Source organism: Labrus bergylta, chromosome 17 (genome assembly GCF_963930695.1).
Source record: "Labrus bergylta chromosome 17, fLabBer1.1, whole genome shotgun sequence".
Taxonomy (NCBI): domain Eukaryota; kingdom Metazoa; phylum Chordata; class Actinopteri; order Labriformes; family Labridae; genus Labrus; species Labrus bergylta.
The window spans coordinates 17,997,948-18,019,589 of record NC_089211.1 but is presented as its reverse complement, the minus strand read 5'-3'; the positions used below and the strand labels follow the sequence as shown (position 1 = coordinate 18,019,589).

The 21,642-nt window shown below is 42.3% G+C and overlaps 1 protein-coding gene across 4 annotated transcripts; it reads right to left on the bottom strand.

The window, feature by feature from the left end:
• Positions 1 to 18: 18 nt before the first annotated feature.
• On the bottom strand, positions 19 to 20,226 carry sec16a (SEC16 homolog A, endoplasmic reticulum export factor). Of its 4 annotated transcripts, XM_020653342.3 has the most exons (32): positions 20,132 to 20,225; positions 15,907 to 18,185; positions 14,755 to 15,300; positions 14,441 to 14,592; positions 14,212 to 14,300; positions 13,936 to 14,056; positions 13,042 to 13,243; positions 10,302 to 10,485; positions 10,064 to 10,206; positions 8,947 to 9,008; positions 8,471 to 8,609; positions 8,131 to 8,373; positions 7,944 to 8,041; positions 7,759 to 7,840; positions 7,513 to 7,630; positions 7,300 to 7,411; positions 7,082 to 7,187; positions 6,790 to 6,930; positions 6,563 to 6,676; positions 5,854 to 6,064; positions 5,296 to 5,762; positions 5,109 to 5,156; positions 4,738 to 4,899; positions 4,577 to 4,657; positions 4,402 to 4,458; positions 4,158 to 4,284; positions 3,872 to 4,009; positions 3,634 to 3,716; positions 2,722 to 2,793; positions 2,233 to 2,292; positions 1,361 to 1,429; positions 19 to 1,267 (listed from the first exon to the last, which is right to left on the bottom strand). In XM_020653342.3, exons 2-32 carry the CDS (start codon positions 18,109 to 18,111, stop codon positions 1,193 to 1,195), a joined length of 6,507 nt encoding a protein of 2,168 aa, XP_020508998.1. In that variant the 5' UTR covers positions 18,112 to 18,185; positions 20,132 to 20,225; the 3' UTR covers positions 19 to 1,192. The 4 variants fall into 4 exon arrangements, with proteins under 4 accessions (XP_020508998.1, XP_020508995.1, XP_065821598.1 ...); XM_020653339.3 differs by having other exon boundaries at positions 14,755 to 18,185; positions 20,132 to 20,226; XM_065965526.1 differs by having other exon boundaries at positions 2,254 to 2,292; positions 14,755 to 18,185; positions 20,132 to 20,226.
• Between the last annotated feature and the right edge of the window lie 1,416 nt (positions 20,227 to 21,642).

Here is a 21,642-nt window from a genome sequence, read left to right as displayed (position 1 = left end):
GTACAATTAGCTCTCATCTCACAATTTAGATAGTTTTATTTGTCTGCAGTAGCAAAACAAAAATGATAAAGAGTATGAATCAACATCATCTCTGGTGGATCATAAATGCATTTCTTCAAAGCTGATCAGAAAAATTTGTTGTTCCACACACACACACACACACACACACACACACACACACTTTTATACCTACAGTTCATAAATACAATCAATCTGATATACACATATTTGGATAGATTTATTTTAGTGACATTTAAAATGCGGTTTTAATCCCAACTCTTGCTGTTCTGAAAACCACCTCGTTGTCTCACATATTCCATCACATTTCTCATTGGAGAGTTGAAGCTTTACTTTGACGAAAGACCCTGCTGCATCCTTGAACTCAAAAATGAATGATGGGCAGGGAGGACATGAAGACATTAAATAAATATCTCAAATCAGGGTTATTAAGCCAGTATACGTATCTTACCTGTGTCAACCAACACCCCTCTCTTTAATGGAGGGTGCCTGAAGAAAAGCAACAACAACAAAAAATCACAGCAGACAATGCACATTGACACAATTCATTCTCACACTAAATGCTATCCTGGTCAGAGTACTTCTCTCTCAAGTCGACAGAAGTACTCTGAAAAGCCGCAAATGCACATAGAAATGAAAGGAAAAAAGACGCCGCTTTTCACTATCCATCACACATACAATCAATCAATCAAACATTTACATTTGGATTTTAGACACACAGAGACACCTAAAACAGGACCTGCGATGATCATTCTGACAACTGTGTTACTTTGAGGGGAAGCTGGACAGCCTTGAGGAGCAACATATTTATTGTTCACTAAATTATGCCTTCAGCAATGTACACTTTTATGTATAAACGCGCCTCGGATAAACCTTTAAATGTTTGTTAAAAGTCATACTACTGTCTGTTTTCTGTATGGATGCAGGAGAAAGCCCTTCAAGAAAACGCTGGTCACCAGTGACAACTACTGAACCAAGAGAACAGATGAAAGGGTGATTAAGCTCTTTGAAGAATAAACATGATGGAGACTGTGATTATGTTCTTCTTAGGTACAGGCAGAAAAGAACGGTCCTTTAGACGGATTGCAGTTTGTCCATGTGCTTCATTTACTTCCAGGTAGGATATCACTCTATTTAACAAGTCTGTTTACACAATCTCTCTGCAAGATGGCGTTTACTTCAACACTGGGTACTGACGCTGGCCGCCCAGTCGACTAGAGCGGTGTGCACCTCCTGATGGTGCACTAGTCTGTGAAAACAGAAATAATAAAAAAACCAAGTATGAGCTTCATGAGGCGAAAGGGACAAACAAGAGGTCAAGAAATATTCAAACGGTCTTCACCTGTGCAAACTGTGCGGGGTTATAAAAAGTGACGCCTCCAGTGGGTGCAGCTACCGGGGCAGGATGATTCTGAAAAGAACAAACAAGAGTCACAACAGTGTGTGCAGTGGTTTAATCCACACACTTCTATGGCAGGAGGAAGGGAGGAATGGATTGTTAAAAAAAAAAAAAAGAAAAGAATTGGAAACATAATGGCAAAGAGGAGTTGGATCCAATGTGAGGCAGCATTACAAACCACTGTTGCACATATTTCAGTTATCATGCAAGCTATGTGACGTGTTAATAGAGCTGTGAGTCCCCATGACGACAAACAAAGGGGTGTTCCTGTAGCCGTCTACAGCACTTTGAATCATTGCTCAAAAGGTAACAAGTGTCCTTTAAATTAAGAAAATGGTTCACTACTGTTTACAGACATGCTAGCAGCTCTTTGGGGGCTGTACAGCTGTGCTTTAAGGTTGATGCTAACACTGTCATGCTAACACAGCACAGTGTTGGGAAGGGTTCATACCACCATTATGATCTAAGTGTTGCATGATAGCATTTGCTATACAACACAAAACACCGCTCGTTTGAAAATATTTCAGTTTGGACCAACATTACAATCCACATTCATGCTGCCAGCATGCTGATAAAGAATTCATTACAGTATCTGATTAGTTTGAATGATTTTCTGGGTTTAACTGTAGCAGACACAGAGTTATGTTAGTAATGCTGGAGACAGCAGGCAGGTGCGCAGGCAGACATCCTGGGTTTGATGGGCGGTAAAAGCAGTCAGGTGCAAAAATTGTGAAGCATTCTACGAGTGAAGTGTTGATCTAAGTGGGTGGCAGGCGATGGTGAGAGTGGACCACTTAAGGCTCTGCTAAAGGTACCTGGTTTAAATGCTGACTCACTTCGCGTGATAAAGAACTCATTGAGCTAGAACGTGAGAGCTAAAGAGAGCAGGAGGGAAATAAACAGAAGACAACAAAAAAACACAAACCACAAACCCAGATTAATAAACTCTCATGCATTTGATTAGATCTCTTTCCCAATTCAGCAGTTCAAATAAACAAAAAAAAAAACAGCTATAGGAAATTATGATGATTGAAAAAAATTGAAAACAAGACGGACAGTTTTAGATTATAACAGCAAATAGAAAAGAGGTTTTACATTTCATTTAGTGTGCACATTTAGCATGAATATGTACAAAGATTTTAGGTTGACATGCATGCTTTCTATCGGCCTGACATTCAAAACCCTCCTACTTTTATTCTAACAAAGACGTTAACTGCACGCACTGGCGGTTAGGATGTTGAGCTTCATGATGCAGTGATGGCATGATGGTATTAAGGTGGCTGATAGGAAATAATGGGTCTTACCTCTCCAGACTGTGAGCCGTCAGGCACAGGAGGACCTTCTGGAGCAGGTGGTAACAACGTCGGGTTGAACATCTGAAGGGACGCAGAGAAGTGCAACAAGAGGAGAGCGGATGAGTGGAGCTTCGGCTTTAACCTTTCTGTTGACTCGCTGAACGACAGCAAATCTGCCTCTTATCTCTTGCAACATTTCCTTTCATGTTACCCAGAACATTTTTCCTGTATTCTTCAGAATTTCTATACGGCACCCCCAATGTGTGCAAGTACGATTATCTGCAGCAACAATTCAAACATCACGACTTTCCTCTGCTGACTGCGGTGTGGCTGTTCTTGTGTTTAACTTTGAGAATGCTGTTTAGGATGCTGTCTCTTATGTAGTTAAAAAGGTTTGTTGTGTTGCCATGTGATGTGTAAGTCTTATCCGTGCAAACTTAGTAAATAATAGTTTACGCCTTGTGGGTTTGGGAAAACCCCAACCAGTTTAATATTTCAGAGATAGATTTAGTTTTAGGGACTAGCTCTTACATTTCACTTTCAGCCTGCTTGTTTGTGAAAATAATCCAAGACACTACCTACAGTACACTTCACTGTATTTGCTAGTTCGTTTTCTGCCTTCCCTACAAACACACAGATAAACCAATCATAGCAATTGGATGAGAGGAAAAACTTTGGGTGCATTTGTGTATGAGCTTTAAAATGCTAAAGATAGAATGTGCTCTGTAGCACGATGCTACAGTCTCTCTGCATGAGCAGATCGTCAGACCTGATATCGTCCTACTGCACATCCCCATTTTAGGACCACTACTTGAAGAAATAAGAAATGTTCTTACAGAGATTTGATTTACAGATTGATACCACTTTTACACCCGTTTAATAACACCACTAATTAATACACCAATTAAGACATATAGATACCTGTGGAGCAGCGCTGCTGTTTGGTGAATTCTGCTCGTGGTTTCCTCCTTCACTGCCCTCTAAAGGCTGCTGATCGTCAGGAGCTACATCACAGACGTTAAAATATTCCGTTACTTCTACATTGAATCCACTTTTTAATTCCAACGGGGAATACAAAAAACATTTGTCATCCTTTCTCACTGTTCTGCTACAAATATAAACCAAGTGCATTGAATCTGTTTTAAAATACGATTCTCACCTGAACTAGGCACAAATAGGTTTGCAGGCATGGGCATTGGTGCCAAAGGAGCAAAGATATCTGCCGGAGCAGGGGCTAATCCAGCTGGTTTTGCTGTTTTACTGGGGTTTAGAACATCCACATATCTACTCCTCGTGCCTGAAAAAGGAAAACACAAAAACATCTGAGTGGCAAGAAAAAGAGAGAATAGACCTGAGCACTGACTGAGTAATTTTTTTAACAATTTTTTTGATTCCTTTGACACGACTGAACTATGTGAGCCAAAGTGTTTCCCCCCTCATCTCACCTGCCTTCCTGGAAAACATGTTGACAGGAGGACCACCACCTGGGGGTCCTGCCATGCCTCCAGGGGGGGCAGCAGGCATCTGAGGCATCATGGGGAAACCAGACGGAGGTGGTGGAGGAGGTTTGCTCTACAAGAACACAACACAAACTTTTAACATCTGTAGTGGTTGATCTTTTTAGCTTTCAGTTGCTCCGTTTAAACAACAAAATCAATCAAATATCAAGTGTAGACCAGCTTTACAGACCTCCTCCTCAGGCTCGTTATTGTCCACCCATCTCTGCTTCTGTTCATCCCAAACAATCTGAAAACAAGAACACGTCGCGCTCATCAGTACTGATCCCATGTCGAACACAAGACGGGCCTTTGTGGAAACATTAAATGATAAAACAAGATCTCCACATGTAACAGCTCAAACTTACAGATTTGTTTTTGTCGTCTGGCAAGTGAGCCTCATTCTTTCCCTTCCCATAGATCCACCTCATCAAGCCACCAAGACCACTCTGTGGAAAAATATTATACAGGTCATTTGTGTCCGCTGTAGGAATAGAATTGAACTGAATACTGAGACGGTAATGTGAACCTTTTTCGGGGAGTCTTTCCTCATCTGTTTCACTTCTTCTTTGCGAGGCTGTTCGGGGATCGAAGGTGGAGGTGGAGAGGCCTGCTTGAAAGAGTTGCTCCGCTCTCTTCCTCCAGAGTGAGTGGAGGATACGGAGTTGTTGCGAGAGCGCCGTCCTGAACCCTGTAGATCGTGAAATGATGCGTCAGAATTTTTAATAGTTCTTGCACTTGTTTCCTTGTAACCTTAATATAGTCCTGTTTAGGGTTTTCTAGGGACAGGCTGCACTTCCCTATATTCTGTTTTCTCTATTTTAGACTAAAGATGGCTTCTTTTTGTTTTTTTTTTGCTCATTCTTTTTGTGACGTGCAAAAATAAGAAAAGCAACACACCATATGCATTGAAGACTGTGAAGTGGTCCTTGATCGCCTTCCTGGACCCTGCAGCACCAACAAAAAGACTAATTTAGTGTCTTACTTTTAAGTAACACAGAGATAAGTCCACTTCGATTGACGGATGATTCCTAGTTTCTCAAAGAGAAATGATGTATATTTCATTATTAGACAGTCAGATACTGACCATGTGAGCCATTTGGTCATAGAAGTCATCCTGAGGTGTGAGAGAGCTTCTTGGTGGAGAGGCTGATATTTGTTGACTCATGTGCATCTCTGTTGGGGAGCGGGGGAGATGCTCTACATGTGGCATGTGCCCAGGAGAAGGGGGCATGTGCGGAGGCATCTGGAGTGTCGGAGGGTTCATCTGTACAGGTGAATGCTGCACCTGGGGGGGCATGTGTGGTGACATCTGGACCATTTGAGAAGGTGCTGAAGCAGGCTGTTGATGGGGGCCTGGATACATCTCTGTCTGCTCCGGTTGGGGCTGGAAAGGAGGAGGGGCAAAGGTGGGGTCCTGTGGAGGGTATCCTGAGACAGGGAAGTGGCCTGGTTGTCCAGTGGGGGGTACTGGGTAGAACTGGGGAGCTTCATTCTGTGGTAGAGGCTGATGGGGGACCATCCCGTCATGCAGGATAGAAGTGTGGGCTGGGGCTAGAGAAAGTGTAGAGATGAGATTTGATTTACTTTGAATCAGACTCATAGCAAAGAGAAAAAGACCACAGAAGCATTTTCATACACACACCTGGAGGCATCAGCTGTACTCCCTGTGGTGTAGTTCCAGGAAGTAATGAGCTCATTAATGGGTTGTCAGGGGTGTGGCCATCAAACTCCACCGGTATGTTGTTGTTGTATGGTTCAGGTGGACTGTGCTGGTCCAAGTCAGAGCTGGGGCTGCTGCTGCATTCAAACTGTGTAGGAGTTGTTCTGTCTGTATTGTACAAAATGACCCCGGTCTAAAATAACAAAGACAAGCAGGAAACATTTGTTACATGGGAACAATAACAGAGATGATCACAATATCACAGCAGTGAGTGGAAACTGTATAAACTAGACATTAAAATATGATGTCTTGATTATTCTCTTCAAAATACAACACATGTATTTTAAGGAATACACTGTAAATGCTCAACCCCCCCCCCCAAAACAATACTTACAAATCAGCTTCTTTTTTTTTTTTTTACTTTAAAACTTCTTTGATACCATGTATTTTAAATCATGTTGTCCCCGTTTTTTTTGTAATTTTTTTTACATTTGATGCTTTAGCTGTAGGTAAATAGCAAAGCTTTTAAACAAAATGATTAAAATCACTGGTACTTTGATTAATATTTACATAATTAGACGTGTGTATGATGGTAGTGAGGAAGTTTAACATTCTGGTATGGTCATGAATACTCTGAATATGAATTGGCACCCTCATCTACACAAGCACTTCAAACACCTTTCCTCCTCACCTTGATCTGTCCATCCAGCTTTCTTAGGTGAATCAGCCACTCAGGCTCGTTGAACAGCTCCTGCTCAGGTTTCTCCTTCAGTTGAGGATCAAAGAATCTCAGCTTTTCAGAGATCTGAAAAAAATAATTGTAATGTTTTTTTGTTTTTTTTTTACAATGCAAAACAGGGTACAACTCACAGTGCATAGAGGAAAAGAGGAGATTGCATAGGAGTTGTGTTTGTATACCTGTATGATTTGGCTTATGAAAACAGGAGAGAAGTAGGAAGGCTGCATGAGGACATTCCTAGAGATGACTTCACAGTAGTGGAAGGCCTGAGCACTGAGGCCTGCTTCAGCCAATCGGCATGCATAGATCAACTTGAATACCTAAAAAGAAAAAAGAGAAAAATGATCCTTTTGTATGACAATCCTTAAATGTGGGCTATGCCACATAGGTAGAGGGATTTAACACATCGCAGTCTATCATGTGTTTTCTCAACAACTCTAAAAGTGTTGACTAAACACTACAAACACCTACCTGGAAATTGGGCAGTGAGCACGGCAGGGAGCCCAGAGATTGGGCGTACTCGTAAGCTTCAGTCCTTTGGATTGCTTCATTTGTTGCAAATTGATAAAAGGGCATACTGCAACGAATAGAGAGATACGTCGTTATTTTTGGTTGCATTTTCCACACAAACTGTATTGTAAGATCAAATGTCCCTCAAATGTGTGCGTTGGCCTGCCTCTGTGTCTTACCTGTGGTTTGAGCCAATCAGAACCATCTTGGTGCTTTTCTTCGTGAAAACTCCCAGACCAACTTGGGCCATCAAGTAGCAGAAGTGTGCCGCATCGATCAGCCCCTTGGAAGCTGCAACATCACAAAATTAAAATAAAAAAATATTTTTAATTTTGCCAAAGTGTAAAAAAAAAAAAAAAAAAAAAAAGTCTGCCTTTGAGATGCATTCCTACCGAGAGTGTCACCCATGGTGGTGATCGTGCGAGTGTCCAGGTCCAGGGTGTGTGTGAGGTTTGACAGCACCATGGCCAGGTGAGGGCGCCAGTCACCCCACTTCTCCTCTCCGCAGCACTACAGTCAACAAAAACAACGTCAACTCAAATGGAAAAACACTACCTTTTACAACCTCCTCAGAATATCATAATGTAAAAATAAAGTGTGAGTGGCTAAGAGAGAGAGAGAACCGGAGCAATCCTTACAGTGGCTGATGCAGGCATCCTTCCTGACATCAGCTGGTACACCGTCTGAAGAGGGTCATTGATGGGCAAACTGTTTGCAAACCTAAACAACAAAGACAAAAACAATATTGCGTTGGAAAACCTTAAAAAAAAGATCACAAAAGTAAAGTTGCAACCAATTTTAAGAGTCACAGCTGATATATTACCTTGTCATGACCCGAGCATGCGTCCTGTTGTCCATTTTACTGGCTAACAGCAGAGCATGGCCCCAGAGACCTCCTTTCATAGCTGCTTCTAGTGCATCCTATTATAAAGATAAAGTGGAAGTCATGTTAGATTTCACAAGATACTGGTTTAATTGCTAGTTTACATTGAAAGAGGGTGTTTCTTCACCTTCTTGCGACCAAACAGTAGCAGCTCCCTGAAGCGTTCCGTTTCCTTGCCAACATTCTCTGGGACGGTCAAGAAGGTGTCAGATAGGAGGGACAGCGGTCTGGCACCCGGTTCTTCTTCAGCTCGTTCCAGCGGCTCATTGTTGAAATCAATCAAGTTAGCCTCATTGGGACTTTTACCCGGCAGCCAGACAGAGCGATGCTCTTTCAGCAGGAGATCAGCGATGTCTGTGCCGACCACAGTCTTCAGGAAGCAAACAGACAGAAGAGACTTTTGTTTCAGACGCACACATCACACGTCATATTCAGACAAATTCTCAATCGTGACTGCTCAGACTTACCCCGTTCTGTCTACAGAGCAGTATGATGAAGTCCCAGAGCAGGAGGGCAGAGTCCTTGTCCAACAGATCATTATCACGTGAGCACTCCAACAACTTGTTCTGGGAGAATTTGATCACATCCACCTTATGGGTCTCCTCTCTAAAAGGACAGGATACAAGATGTGAGACGTATCGACAGTAGCTCAACCCAAAGCTAACTTTAACACCTGTTCACTAACAACAAGGCACTATAATCCAACACAAAACTGTTTTGTTTGCATTTTTTTTAATTATAGATTAGACCAATAACTATCATTTTGCTGACTTTATTAGGCAATTCAGAGCAAGAGTATGCAGCAGGGCAAGATTTAAGATTTCAGCAGGAACTAGAGGGTCTGATGACAGAGAGCCAGAGAGGGGAGAAGAATACTGAAAGGCCTTGGCATTTAAAGGTTAGTAACTCAAAGCTGAAGTAGAAAAAGAGCACAAACACTTACTTTACAAGAGGTCCAGGGAAGGCTCGCAGTTCTACCTGATCTGGGGTGTCCTGCAGCATGGTCTGAAAACACAAACATGCTCTAAATAACACGTCCATTTTTACAGCCTTTAGTTGAGTGATTGCTGAAGTGTGTGCCTTTATGTATTCAAGTTTAAAAAGAGAAAATAACACGTGTTTCTGGTTGTATTCACCATGTGTGTAACATTCTCAGGAGCATGAAGAATTAGCTAAGGTGCTACATTTTTCCCTCTCAGTTCACATGTTTCCTGGTTAAATACACTTGTTTTTAAAAGAGGTTACAGGGTTGTTAGTGCCTTGCTTCCTTTAAAAAAATCCCCTCTCTATTTTGAAGTAATGGTTTCAGATAATCGAGTAATAAATGGTGCATTGTCGGGGGATCTCTTCTTGGGTCATTATCTCTTCTCAAAGGCAGATCATACCACTTCCAGGGGCCAGATAAGCAAAGGAAGTAGAAATCTACTGAATATACTAAGTGCAGCGATGTTGCAGCAGGAAATGTTGAGCATAAATCGCGTAACTTCCTGCATTGTGGTGAATGGTTAAGTACCATTTTCCTATTCAACATCATTTTGTGATTTACTCTTAAACGTTTAGTGTGTCTATTTAAAGGATAATTAAATGTAGATGTCTATTTGTATATCTTTTTTTTATATCTGATTTATTGATTTTTTTATGCAACTTACAAACCAGTGGAATTTTAGCTCTCTCTTTCAGAAAAATCTTAGTACTGTAGCATTTTTATGTGAAGCCTTATAAAAAGTGGAAAATGTAGTCAGGGCATATTCAAAATTCCATTAAATGCAAAATACTGCTCGCTAGACCTACTGTACACAACCCAGATTAACTACAAACATATTGGGACACGCCTGAATTTCCAAGTGTAACAGGCCAGTGGTTTGAGGTTTCAGTTTTCTGTTATGTAGACACTGAGACACTGATGATTATTAATAATGTATGACATTTAATAATAATACAGCCCCATGAACACTCCATGTTTAGATCCACTGTTACAGCCTCTCTCGCCCTTCATGAACACAGTACTAATAATCCTACAGTCAGGTGTAGACATACAGTTCAGTCCATTAAAAATGTACCTCCATGTTGTGGATGTCAACGAGCGCAGGCTGCCCAGCTGAAGGGAGATTTGGTAGAACTTGAACTAAATGACCACCAGGTCCAAAGCGGGCACATCGATGGGGTATGGAGAACTTCTCTGGTGTTACAGGACGAGGGGGAGCTTGAGGGGGAAGAAAATTATCTATTAGACAAAAAGCCACAAATGAGTGAACCAACATTTAACATCCAATATCTCAGGGTGTAGTTAGTGCTTACGTTGCTCAGGGGCGATCCAGGTGCTTTCTGTGGGGTACTCAGATGGGTAGAGGTACTGGCTGTAGTTCTGGGAAGCATCAGTCTGGTTCGGGTACTGGACATAGGAGTAGTCCGCAGCCAGAGTGGATGCTGTTGTGTCATATACTGCGGACACTAAATCAGGCTGGCTTCTGTATACCTGGCTCTGCAGGGTGGGGAGACAAACAGAGATAATTATCAAATAGAAAGACACGTAAAAAGCACAAAAGAGACACAAGACACTGCAAGTTGCATACATTTCCAAGACCAAGTAACAATAGTTGTATCTATAAAATCAAGACTGTTTACCTGGATTAATATATTCACTGTATACATCTTAAAACTATTCTGCTGGTCATAGAATAGATCATTCTGAAAGATTCATTCATTCACAAGTGTTAGTGTGATGTTTTGTTTGGTAGCTTTTCTAATAGAGTGAGCTTATTAGGGGGGGGGGTCAGCCAGTCACCAGCCTCACACCATTAAAACATGTGATATAGCCGTTAGGGGTTATCCCACTTTACCACACATAAGCCACGTTTCTACATTAGTGGCAATTAGGGGTGCAAACGAGTACTTGGGTACCCGAGTACTCGTTCATTAAATAATAATCGGTTACAAAAATGTTTTAATCGAAAATCGTTTTTGTAGTCCACATTTTTGTAGATGTTTCTTGTTGCATTGTGGGTTCTAGGATAGGCCTAATTCAAAACAGAAAAAAGGAGCACACTCAAACAGAAATAAAACTTCAGGTGCACGAGAGCAAAAAGAAAATAGATGACAAACAAAGCGCTGATAAAGGCTCTGTGCTAAAACGCGTCTGTTGTTGATCCGTACGCTGCTACCCTAACAACAATATCCCTTTAATTTACCCCTTTATGAATTCACAATGAACAAAAAGTCCCAAACGAGCAAAATATGCAATTTGATCTGTCAAAACAGCTTCAACGTGTGATGAGTGTGCATTGATGTCTGCACGTCCGCTCACCACACTCACTGCTCTAATTATAATAAAGTGTTAAAACGGTCATAACACATCTGTGTGAAGTTTTATTTGAGGTTTAATGTCTGTTGAAGTAAAAATGTCATATTTGAACGTTAATACAAAGGCCTATTACTAACAATTATTAAAAAAAAAGATTCAAATTATCAATAGATACAGTCAGCATCGCGTCATAGTTGGGGGCGAGGCCTCCCATGGGGGAAAAGAATCAAAAAAAAAAAAAAGAAGTACAAAAACGATTACTCGAGTACTCCCTTTAACAATGGGAAGAGTAATCGATTAGAGAAAATTTTGCATTTCTGCACCCCCTAGTGGCAATCCTAAAATTGTCAAGGAATGTTAAGAATGAAGCAGCTGACAACAAGGAGCCGTCATGAGGCAGCTTAAAAGCATAGCTAATAGTAAAGTGAAGATGCTACAGTGGATGTTATAGTGCTGCTTGACAACATGTAGTATCCCTTTGAGCGATCGTTACACCATTTTAAAATACACAGCTTTTACTGTATAGAAGATTCATATGACTCTGATGTGCATAAATACTAATATAGGGTCTGTTTCCAGTCTTAGATAAGCTATAGATGACTATAGGCAAGAAAATGAAAGAGCATACAGCACAGATGAAAAAAGGTATCTGAGTTGCTCTTCAGATTGGTAGAAATTAACACCCTTAAAATAAGCCATGGGAAGAGGGTGAGCTTATTAGAGTGAAGGAATCGAATACTGAAACCCACACCTTTCTTTCCACCTCACCCCGGATGTTTAGAAACACCTCTACAGCAAATAATGCAGTACTCTCAGCACTAGGAGGTGATGAAAATATGGACAAATATTTTGATTTACCATAACAAGTAAGCATACAGCTGGTGTAACCACAAACAAACACAAGCAGTCATAAAAGGTGCAGTACATAGTGTTCTGTACAATACTGCAATGCACCACAATATAAAGAGATTATTAAACCCCTGTATTGTGATACATACCACCAGATTCTTGTCAACACACAGGCCTACACTGTATGATTCAAATACTTCCAAGAAGCCTTTTATCACATGAGTTACTTTCAACTATGTAAAATCTGAAGAAACTGACTTCAAAAACACAATCTTCAGAACACTCAAATGTAGGGGAACAACGTTGTCTTTATCTTTTTCAGAAAATCGACAGCCCACCCATTAAGCATAGCAAGCGATGCTGCGTAAGCCAACTGAACAGTAATGTAGAGTTTTCTAAAAACCAGTAAAGAAACATGATAATATCAACAGGAAATATTTGAGAAAAGCTTCACAAGCATTTAGGAAAGCACTTCATCTCCAACATTCAAGTTAAAGTGAGTGAAGACCTGAGATGAAAACGAAAACATAGCACTGATTCCCTGGCAAGTTAGTAAGATGGGTGTCTAATGTCTTTGGATGGGGGGGGGGGATGAGGGAACTAGGGAGAGGAGCTGAGTTGTGGTGAGTCACCAGCCGTGGTGTGGGTGCTAAGGGGACGTATTTGTTACTGTAAAAGCAGGTTTCACTTTACAGCAAACACCTTCATTTTGAGTTGTTTGAAGACAAAAAAAAACAATCTAAATTCATAGGTTCTGTAAAATAGAACTAAAGAGAACATTTTGTCTGTCTGAAGTATTGAACTAAAACACAAGGCGCTCAGTCTTGGGCTAAACATTGCAAGAACACCAATGTATACCTATATATAAAAAAAAAGACGCACACTCACCTGTTGTGAGCGTGAGCTGAAGCTGCTCTGTCTGCTGTGGTTACTGCGGGAGCTGTGCACGCTGTGTGCCGACTGCTCGCTGTGGACGCTGCGTCGGTCGAAATCATCCCCGTACATTTCACCACCACGGCGACGGTAATCGTCGTCAAAACTTGCATCATAACCAGGATAGTATCGCCACTGATCGTCATAGCCCTCTTTCCTGTGAGAGTTCATTTTTTTGTACATCAAACAGAACAACGTTTTTCATTAGCAACTGGAAAAAAACAACTGTTATAAAGTAGCATTTAGTACATCAAAAGTCAAATGGTAATTAAAAAACAGGAGGAAAACAATCTGACTAGTGTGAGAGTGTCTATCTCCAGACAAACTACTCTATAACCTTAAAGCTCCTGTGAGGAACTTTTCAGTTTGTGTTGATCTTAATCTTTACTCTTATATCTGAGCTGATCTTATCCTGCATATTTGTAAGCAGTGTTTCCTGACTAAATCTTACTCTGATTTGTTTTAGCAGTGACATCATCTCTCATTGACAATCTCTACTGAGAAACATTTTAATAAAGGCCAAATCTGCAGTATAAGATATTAAAAAAGAAAAAGTTCTTGATGCTGATGGTTTGTTTTCTTTTATAAGTCTCTCATTGAGACAAAGGCGAGGATTTTTGTCTGTTTCATAAGCAGTTATAAACTTCTCACATGAGCTTTAAACTTATGTTTTCATTGGATTTTCCATCATACAGGTTAATCACAGAAACTTCCCATCATAACAGCACGAACACCTACAACACTATCTTACTCCTCATAAAACCAAATGCCCCAAACATGCACTGATGTAATAGAATCAAATAATCTACTTCTGCAATTTAGAGTTTGTAAAACATTTTCTCAGCATACCTGGGAGGATACGCCTGTTGATTATAGTAGTCTCTGCCTCTGAAGCTGTTATCATAATTTGCCCAGGAGGCCTGGTCGTAGTATGCTCTGTACCGCGGGTCATACTGTCCATAGCTGTAGCCTTTGCACAGAAAATACAGAGGAAAAAAATTAGAGAATTTTATCCAAACCACTTTCATACACCGGGTAGATGGGTTTAGTAAACTAGTTTAAAACAAGTTTAAAGAATGTGAAGGGAACAATTCAGCATTCAGGTTTCAACTGTCAGCCTCATACCTGCATAATCATAGTGCTTGGCGTAATCTGCATAATAATCATTGTAGGCACTTTGGTTTGCTCTCTGGTAATCTTCAGGATAGCCTTGCCTGAAGGAGTGAGAAAACAGAAAGTGAGATTCAAAGGTCGAATTCAAGAAAAAAAATATCTGAGTCATTTTTGCAAAACGAAACAAACTGTATTAAGTGTTTAACAACAAAAATAAAAACACCCAGTGTACATGACTGACCGAGATGAGGGCCTGTCAGAGTACTGGCTGGTTCTGGAGCTGGGTCGCTCTGGTTGAGGCTCTCTGTACTGGTAGTTTGGATCACGATAACCTTGGGCCTGCCCCTCATATCTACCATACCAAGGATCAGCTCTGTTCCTGTATTGACCATCCTGAGAGATAAAAGCATCAATGAGAAATATCTGATTAAACATTCACATTGCATAGCAGTAGTTACACACCATACATGTATTATCTTCTTGTGCTTTTTGTATTGTAAATCTTTAAATACACATTTTGAAAATATTCATTTAAAACGAGGATTTCCCACATACTTGATAATACTGCTGGGCTCTGGGATCCCCAGGGGGAGGTGGGTACTGGCCAGGAGGATATGGTGCTCTGCTATCAGGGTATTCTCCATAATTACCATAATAGCCACCATACATCTGCCCTGGCCCTGGAGGAGGGGGTCCATAGCCCTGCTGACTGCCTGCAGCTGAAGGCGGTCGAGGCGGCTCTGCAGGGGTAGGCTGAGGAGCTCCTGGAGGTACTGGACCTCGAGGCCCAGGAGGGTTGGCGGCAGCAGGAGGAGGCATATTCCCTGGGGGCGGAGCAGCCCCGTCAGCAGGCCCCTGTGCCGGATTTTGATACTGGCCATGGGAGGGCGGTACCCCACTAACTGGCACAGCAGGAGCCTCACTGTGTGCCTGCAGAGCAACCTGAGAATCTGATCTTTTAGGTGGTGCTGCTGGTGGCGACTGGGTGCTCGCAGCTACTTGGAGGGCTGCTGGTGGTACCTGTGGGGTGGAAGAAGAGGCCTGGGTCTGGACAGGGGCATTCCCTTTCACTCTTACCCCTTGCTGAGCATCTTTGGTGACCTGTAGGTAAAATCCATTACTAGATTGTGGAGACTCATGTAGAGAGGAGGGATGGCCAGTTGCTTGGTTTTGGGGCTGTGATTGGTGCATAGAAAAATCAAGCAGTTCATAATTTGATGGCTGATTATGATTAGAGACAGTAGCAGTCACAAGAGAAGCTGGTGGATTAACTTGCAGAGCAGCTTGGCTGTCCCCACCCACTGATTGGCCCCTGGAAAGAGGAGGGCGGACCGGCTGAGACTGTGGTGGAGGCGTGAGGTCTGACAGAGTCGCTGCAGTGTTGTCTCGGGTCAGATTGAGCGGGCCTGTGTTAGAGGCTGAAGCGCTAAAGTTTATTGGTCCAGGGAAAAACAGTGGATTCTGATTAGAGGTTAATGAAGGCGGTTGGGAGGTACTGGCACCATGTCCCTGTGCGAGTGATCTCGCAGGTGGGGTAGTTTCCCTAAGGCTACTTTGACTGGCTGTTTGAGCAGGGGTACTGGGGGGAATCACGCTGTAATTGGACACAGGCGGGGCAATCAAAACAGGCTGGCGGAGCGAGTCACACACAAGGAGAGACGCATAGCCAAGATTGCCTTGAGAGTCAGTTGGTTCGGCCTCACTCACCTTTGGTGGGTTCTCTAGGTTCTCTGAGTGTTGCTGTGACGTTGGCTGGACTCTCAGGGAGGGCTGCAAGTCTAGCGGGCCATCCTCTGGAGGTTGTATGACCTCAGCACTTGGCTCACGTAAAGGGGCAAGAACTGTGGGGGCAGCAGGAGCCAAGAGGATGTTAGCGCTCAAGCTGGTAGGATCATTCTGAGCCCACAGAGTAGTGGCAGGGCTTTCACAGGGCCGATTCATCCCAAAAGCACGGGATGAAGGTCGGGACTGAGCAGGAACCACTGGGTGTGTATGAGGTGCAGAGCCTGCAGCCACAGCAGGCAGGGGGTGCCCAGGGCTGTAAATATTTTCCATATTATCAGGTGGCTGCTCCAGGTTGCCAGGTGTAGAATCTGCACCCCCTTCTGCTACCATTTTAGCTTTGTCAACTTCAGGAGGACGCACCCCAACCCCATGTGAGCGCACAGGCTCAAAAGAGCTGTTAGCACTAGCCTGAAAGATACCAGTTGGTTTGGGAGGGCTTGGTGTTGGATGCCACATCTGCTCCAGGGAGCTCTGTCTGGCACCCATATCTGCAGCTGGAGAAGAGTCAATCTGCTCAAAGTAGCCTCCCGTGGCAGCAGACAGGTTAGCTTCATCAGTGAGACGTGGACTTTCCTGCTGAATAAAGGTACCCACGACTCCCTGATGCCGCCGGCCGCTGGTTCCACTCCCATGGCTCATGTTGCTGTAGTTGGACGACACACTGGCCGATCTCATTGGTCTTGGAACAGAATCTGGAGTCTCCAGGTTGGGCCCAGTTTCGAACTGGTCTGCTCCATGGGCTGCAGTAGCAGCAGGGCTAGCAGGGGTGTCACTGGGTAACACTTCCAGGTTTGGGACACACTCCAAATTCTCAACATGGTCATACTGGGACTCAGGAGGCTTCTGGGTTGCATGATTTCCATAATTCAAGTTTGGTAGTTGTGACTGATCTTGCAGAGAAGGTCCTTGGTAATCCAAAGGAACATCTGCATTGCCACTGTAGGCGTGTGGGTTACTGTGATGCTGAAAGGATCCAGGAACACCATTCATTGCCTTATTTCTATCTCCAGCAAGTGTTTCCTCATTTTCTACATCATTGTCTTTGAAGAACATTGAGAGTGCCCCAGACTCCTGAGGGTATGGGAGGGGGGCAGGTGCAGAACTAGGCCCAGCATTCGAAGCATGCTGAGATCCGGCAGATTCAGGTCGTGGCTGAGGATGTCCAAGGCTAGTCCCCATTTGGTGGTAGCCTGGATCCTGTGGTGGTTGGTTGAACCATGAGTCCTGGGGGGCAGAAGTCTGACTGAAGTAACTCTGAGTTTGGAAGTGTGAATTATGCTGTTGGGCTGCATTGGGGTCAGGCCATTGAGAACTAGGGGCATTTACAGGATTCTGGGGAGGAGGAGGGGCCTGGGTCTGGGGGTGTCCAGGTTGTGTTGGTGGGGTGGGGGCATTGTGATGTGGTGATGGGGTGTGTGAGGGGTACATCTGGGACTGTGAAGGTAAATTAAAATGTTGTTGTGGAGGATCACTAGTAGGCTGGAAATAGTTCTGAACTGATGGAGGCCGACTCCCATGATCAGGGGCCCACTGGGATGATGAAGTGGTGGGAGGCACTGGCTGGAAGGGCCCAGGCTGAGGTGGCTGTCCTGTAAAGTCCTGATTAAAAGGTGTTGGATGTGTTACTGAGGCTGAGGCCCCAGGTAAAGGCTCCGTCCCCATTGATGGTGTCTGTTCAGTTGAATTAAAATAGCTCTGTTCACTGTGTGAGGGTAGATACCCCACATGACTGGGTGCTGGGTAAACACCTGGAGATGCTGTACTGTGAGGGTTGAACAGGGTCACCCCTGGAAGTGAGGATGGTGGGGGACCAGAGATAACAGCTGAGGCATTCTCCAATGTCTGTGGCTGTGAAGGCAACCCAGAGCCTGCTTGTGAGTACATGGTGTTAGGCGGGGCTTGCATTGGTGGAGGGTTGCTGTTAGGTATTGTCGGGAGACCACCTGCAGCCATAGGGGGAGGAGCTCTAACAAAAGCAAAAGGGTCTGTCATGGGATGAGATGTAGGTGGCATTGTGGCTGCTGCTGCCGGATGCTTATGAGGCCTTGTCCTACGAAACATATTAGGCCCTGAAGGAGGTGGAGGGCCAGAGGCTCCTGGAGGTCCAGTCCGAGGAGGGGGCTGCATGACTGCAGAGCAAGCAGGTCCGAGGACCAGGTCACTCTAGTGGATGTCACTGAAGAGACTGAAGTCAGGCAACGCTGAATAAAGAAAAGAAAAGAGGGAGTGGTTAGGAAAAAGCTAAACATGCCTCTGATGGTCTTCACCACACCTTTATTTGTGATAGACTACGAGCCTATCTTACCAAATGTTACAACGTGGCAATTTCTACATGAGCTTTGAGAGTAGCACAAAAATAGTTCATAAAGTATTAGATTGAGAAGAGCAAAAAAAGACTTCACGTATCAAGCAATCTAAATCTAAACAGAGTAGTTATATTTTTAAGTTCATTCAAACAACTAAATAAAAAAAATATGAACAGCCACGGGTAGCAGATAGGGAATTAGATGTCAAACTAATGAAACATGTCAAACACGGAAAGAAAATACAAATTATAAGTAAAAAGAGTTACTTTATATAAAGTATTTTGCTATTTTATGACTGGAAATGTAATCATTCTGAAAAAAAAAGATGTGAGAAACACTATATAGCCATACTAATGACTAGGTGTTTTCAAAGAGTGGACATCACTGAACTGGTGCAGTTGGAGGAAATGTTTCAAGGGTAATGTGTAGTGCCTCATCTTATCCCATCTCTCCCCCTATCCCTTTCCAAGCCCGGCGCCGTCTAGGCCTGTGAAGGCTGTTTCGTCATGAGCCGGGGATCCGGCCGAAGATTTCTGCCTTTTAATAAGTCAGTTTTTTTCTTACCACTGTAACTTTTGCTGCTTTGCTAAAGTGCTCATGATGGATAGGTCTGGTCTTTGTAATATAACAATGAGTAAGGTCTTTTACCTGCTTTTTGTAAAGTGTCTCGAGATAACACTTGTTATGAGTTGAGCCTATACAAATAAAAATTGATTGATTGATTGATTGACATTGATTTATCTACTTTTTTTTGTTTCTTTTAAAAGGGACGAAAACAGGAAGTCTTTTTTAGATAAAAGGAACAGAGATCATATGATTAACTCTCTCTAAACAGAAAACAAACAGTTTAGAGAGAAACTAAAAAACAAAAGGAGTAAGTCCTGCAGCTAACTTGAACATATGTGCAACTTAAAAGCTTCTGCTGCATGCATTAGTTAAAAACTGAAACATGCAAAACAAAGAAGCTTAATACCTCTGACTATGCCCTGATGAGATTATTAGAGCCATCAGCTGCAAAGTCAAGACACAAACACTGTTCATATTTCGAGGTTAGACTCCAGAGAGGCTAACACAAACTAAGAATCAGCACTTGAAATCGAAGATCAATAACACAAAGAGCTAACAGGCAAGTAGTCTTGGCCAGGAGAGCTCTAACTCACTAATGCAATCCCGGATCTTCCTGACTTGGTTTAAACAGTCACCAGGACCCCGGATGCTAACGTTAGCACTGCTGACCTGCCAACTAACCCGACAGTCAACAAACCCACAAGAGTAAGCTTCTTTTTCTTTTTTAACATATTCGCTACTGATTACGATTACTCATTGGTATCCCACACTTTGCTAAGCTACAATCGATGGCAATTACATGATCTGACACGCATTAAATTAACGTCAAATGTGAAGCTGCCGAGCAGGAAAAGCTGCAGAGTGCCTGGCTCTGCAGCTAACGGTAATGTAGCCCAGCATAACTCTTAATATCCAAAAGGTAAATCTTGTTGTGCCTGAAACCATGGCAATCTAAATAGTTCACACAAATGGATGATTTATTATTTGTTTTGATAGATATCGACACTGTCATGGGCAAACACCGAGCAGGTCGTTGACCACTCGTCGAGCGTAATTTAACAGGTTCACTGCCTGGTCAGCTAGTGTTAGCATCGGTTGCTTAGTTAGCACCGCTGGCTAGCCTATGCTAACTACAGGGGTAACAGTTTCCGACCCACCCGCGGACATCACATTGAAACTTCTCGAGTAAAAACATAGTCAAACGTGGAACTTATTTCACTCTTACCCCCTCCCTTCCCCGTCGTTAATATGTAAAGATGTAAATAAATTCTTACAAATCTGCAGTACAGTGAGCCTGACACACCGCCACCATCTTCAGTGAACACATCCTACTAGGCTACGTGTACAAGCAGCGTCACAGGCCAAACAACCTTTACGTCACCACAGGGCGGGGCTTCCTAAAGGTCATTTCTGTGTTGTATATGTAATATTTACAGTCTATGGTTTATATTTATATTTATACTACTACAATTTTAAATATTGTTTTAATATCTTGTTGCTTTTATTTGTCGTATTTTATTGTATTTTTTTAATACATTTTTTTTTAATTCTTATTGGTGTTGCATTAGTCTCTCAATGATTTTATAAACTACTTTTTGTCAATAACTTTTCTGCACTCTTGTTAAGCACTTTGAACTGCAATTTAATTTGTCTGAAAGGTGCTATATAAATAAAGTTTGATTGATTGATTGATATCTGAATCATATTTTGTGCATCTGGGAATACATTATTCATTGATTGATTGATTTTTTTTTTTAATTCAACAGTAAAGCGAATGATCAGAATCTGTATTTTTTACAAGCACCTGAGTGAATTGCAAATGTTCTTGACAGCAGGTGTAAACACTCAGGTGTCCGAAAGATTAAGCAGTGGCGGTTCTAGACCATTTTTACTGAGGGGGCCAAACTGGGGCCAGTTGTTTTGTCAGAGGGGAACATTAAACCCAGCTGAAAAATAGACCAAGTGATCGCTTTCAAAAAGATATATATATTTTGCCATTTGTTTCAGAAACAGTATTTAATACTAAATTGTGAGTCAAATTGTTGAGTCAAATACTGTGTGTTATGAGGGGGACTCTTCCTTTTGGAGGGGTGGCCACTGGGGGGACCAAGCTCAGAGTTACAGGGACACTGGCCCCTGTAGGCCCCTGTCTAGAACCGCCTATGAGATTAAGGCTGCAAGCAAACTGCGAAATAACTCTTGTCTGTCATGTTGGGCCTTAAGAGACACTAAGCAATTTAGAAATGGAGAAAATGCAAATGTTGACATGTTAAACTGTATCAGTGATGCTAACTTAAAGGATGGATGTGTGTGTGGTGCTAAGACAATCATATGTTGTGGCCACATTTTATTTTAGACCTCTCCTTAGACATATTCGGCCAAAACACAGGCAAAATGTTTCTGTCAATAAGACATACCTTCAAGATCAATAATATAGCTTTCTTATATTCCAGTTCAAAATATAGTGAATATAGGCTTGTATTTTTGTAGTAAATCCTTAAATATAAAGTTAGTCTATATTTATGCACAAAACTGTAAAGATAATGTTCATAAACATAGACTTTAATAAACCTGATAAGATAATCCCCTTAGAATAGAATATAATTACTTTATTGATCCCAAACTGGGAAATTGTGGAATTGTAGCATACACTTTAGAATATAATCTAAATCATTTTACATTTTAAAGTCAACATTAATCTCTATCAATCATTCAATCTTCATTTATATATGCAATATACATGAGAATGTACAAAAAATATATTATGCTACTTTTGCAAAGCATA

Bases quoted from the DNA above. Each gene is read 5' to 3' on its own strand.
- sec16a (XM_020653339.3), bottom strand. From the start codon at position 18,111: ATGCAGCCCCCTCCTCGGACTGGACCTCCAGGAGCCTCTGGCCCTCCA. The intron at 14,301-14,440 runs GTCAGTCATGTA...TCACTCCTTCAG, and splicing joins TCTGACAGGCCCTCATCTCG to GCAAGGCTATCCTGAAGATT. The intron at 7,412-7,512 runs GTAGGAATGCAT...GTGATGTTGCAG, and splicing joins CACCATGGGTGACACTCTCG to CTTCCAAGGGGCTGATCGAT.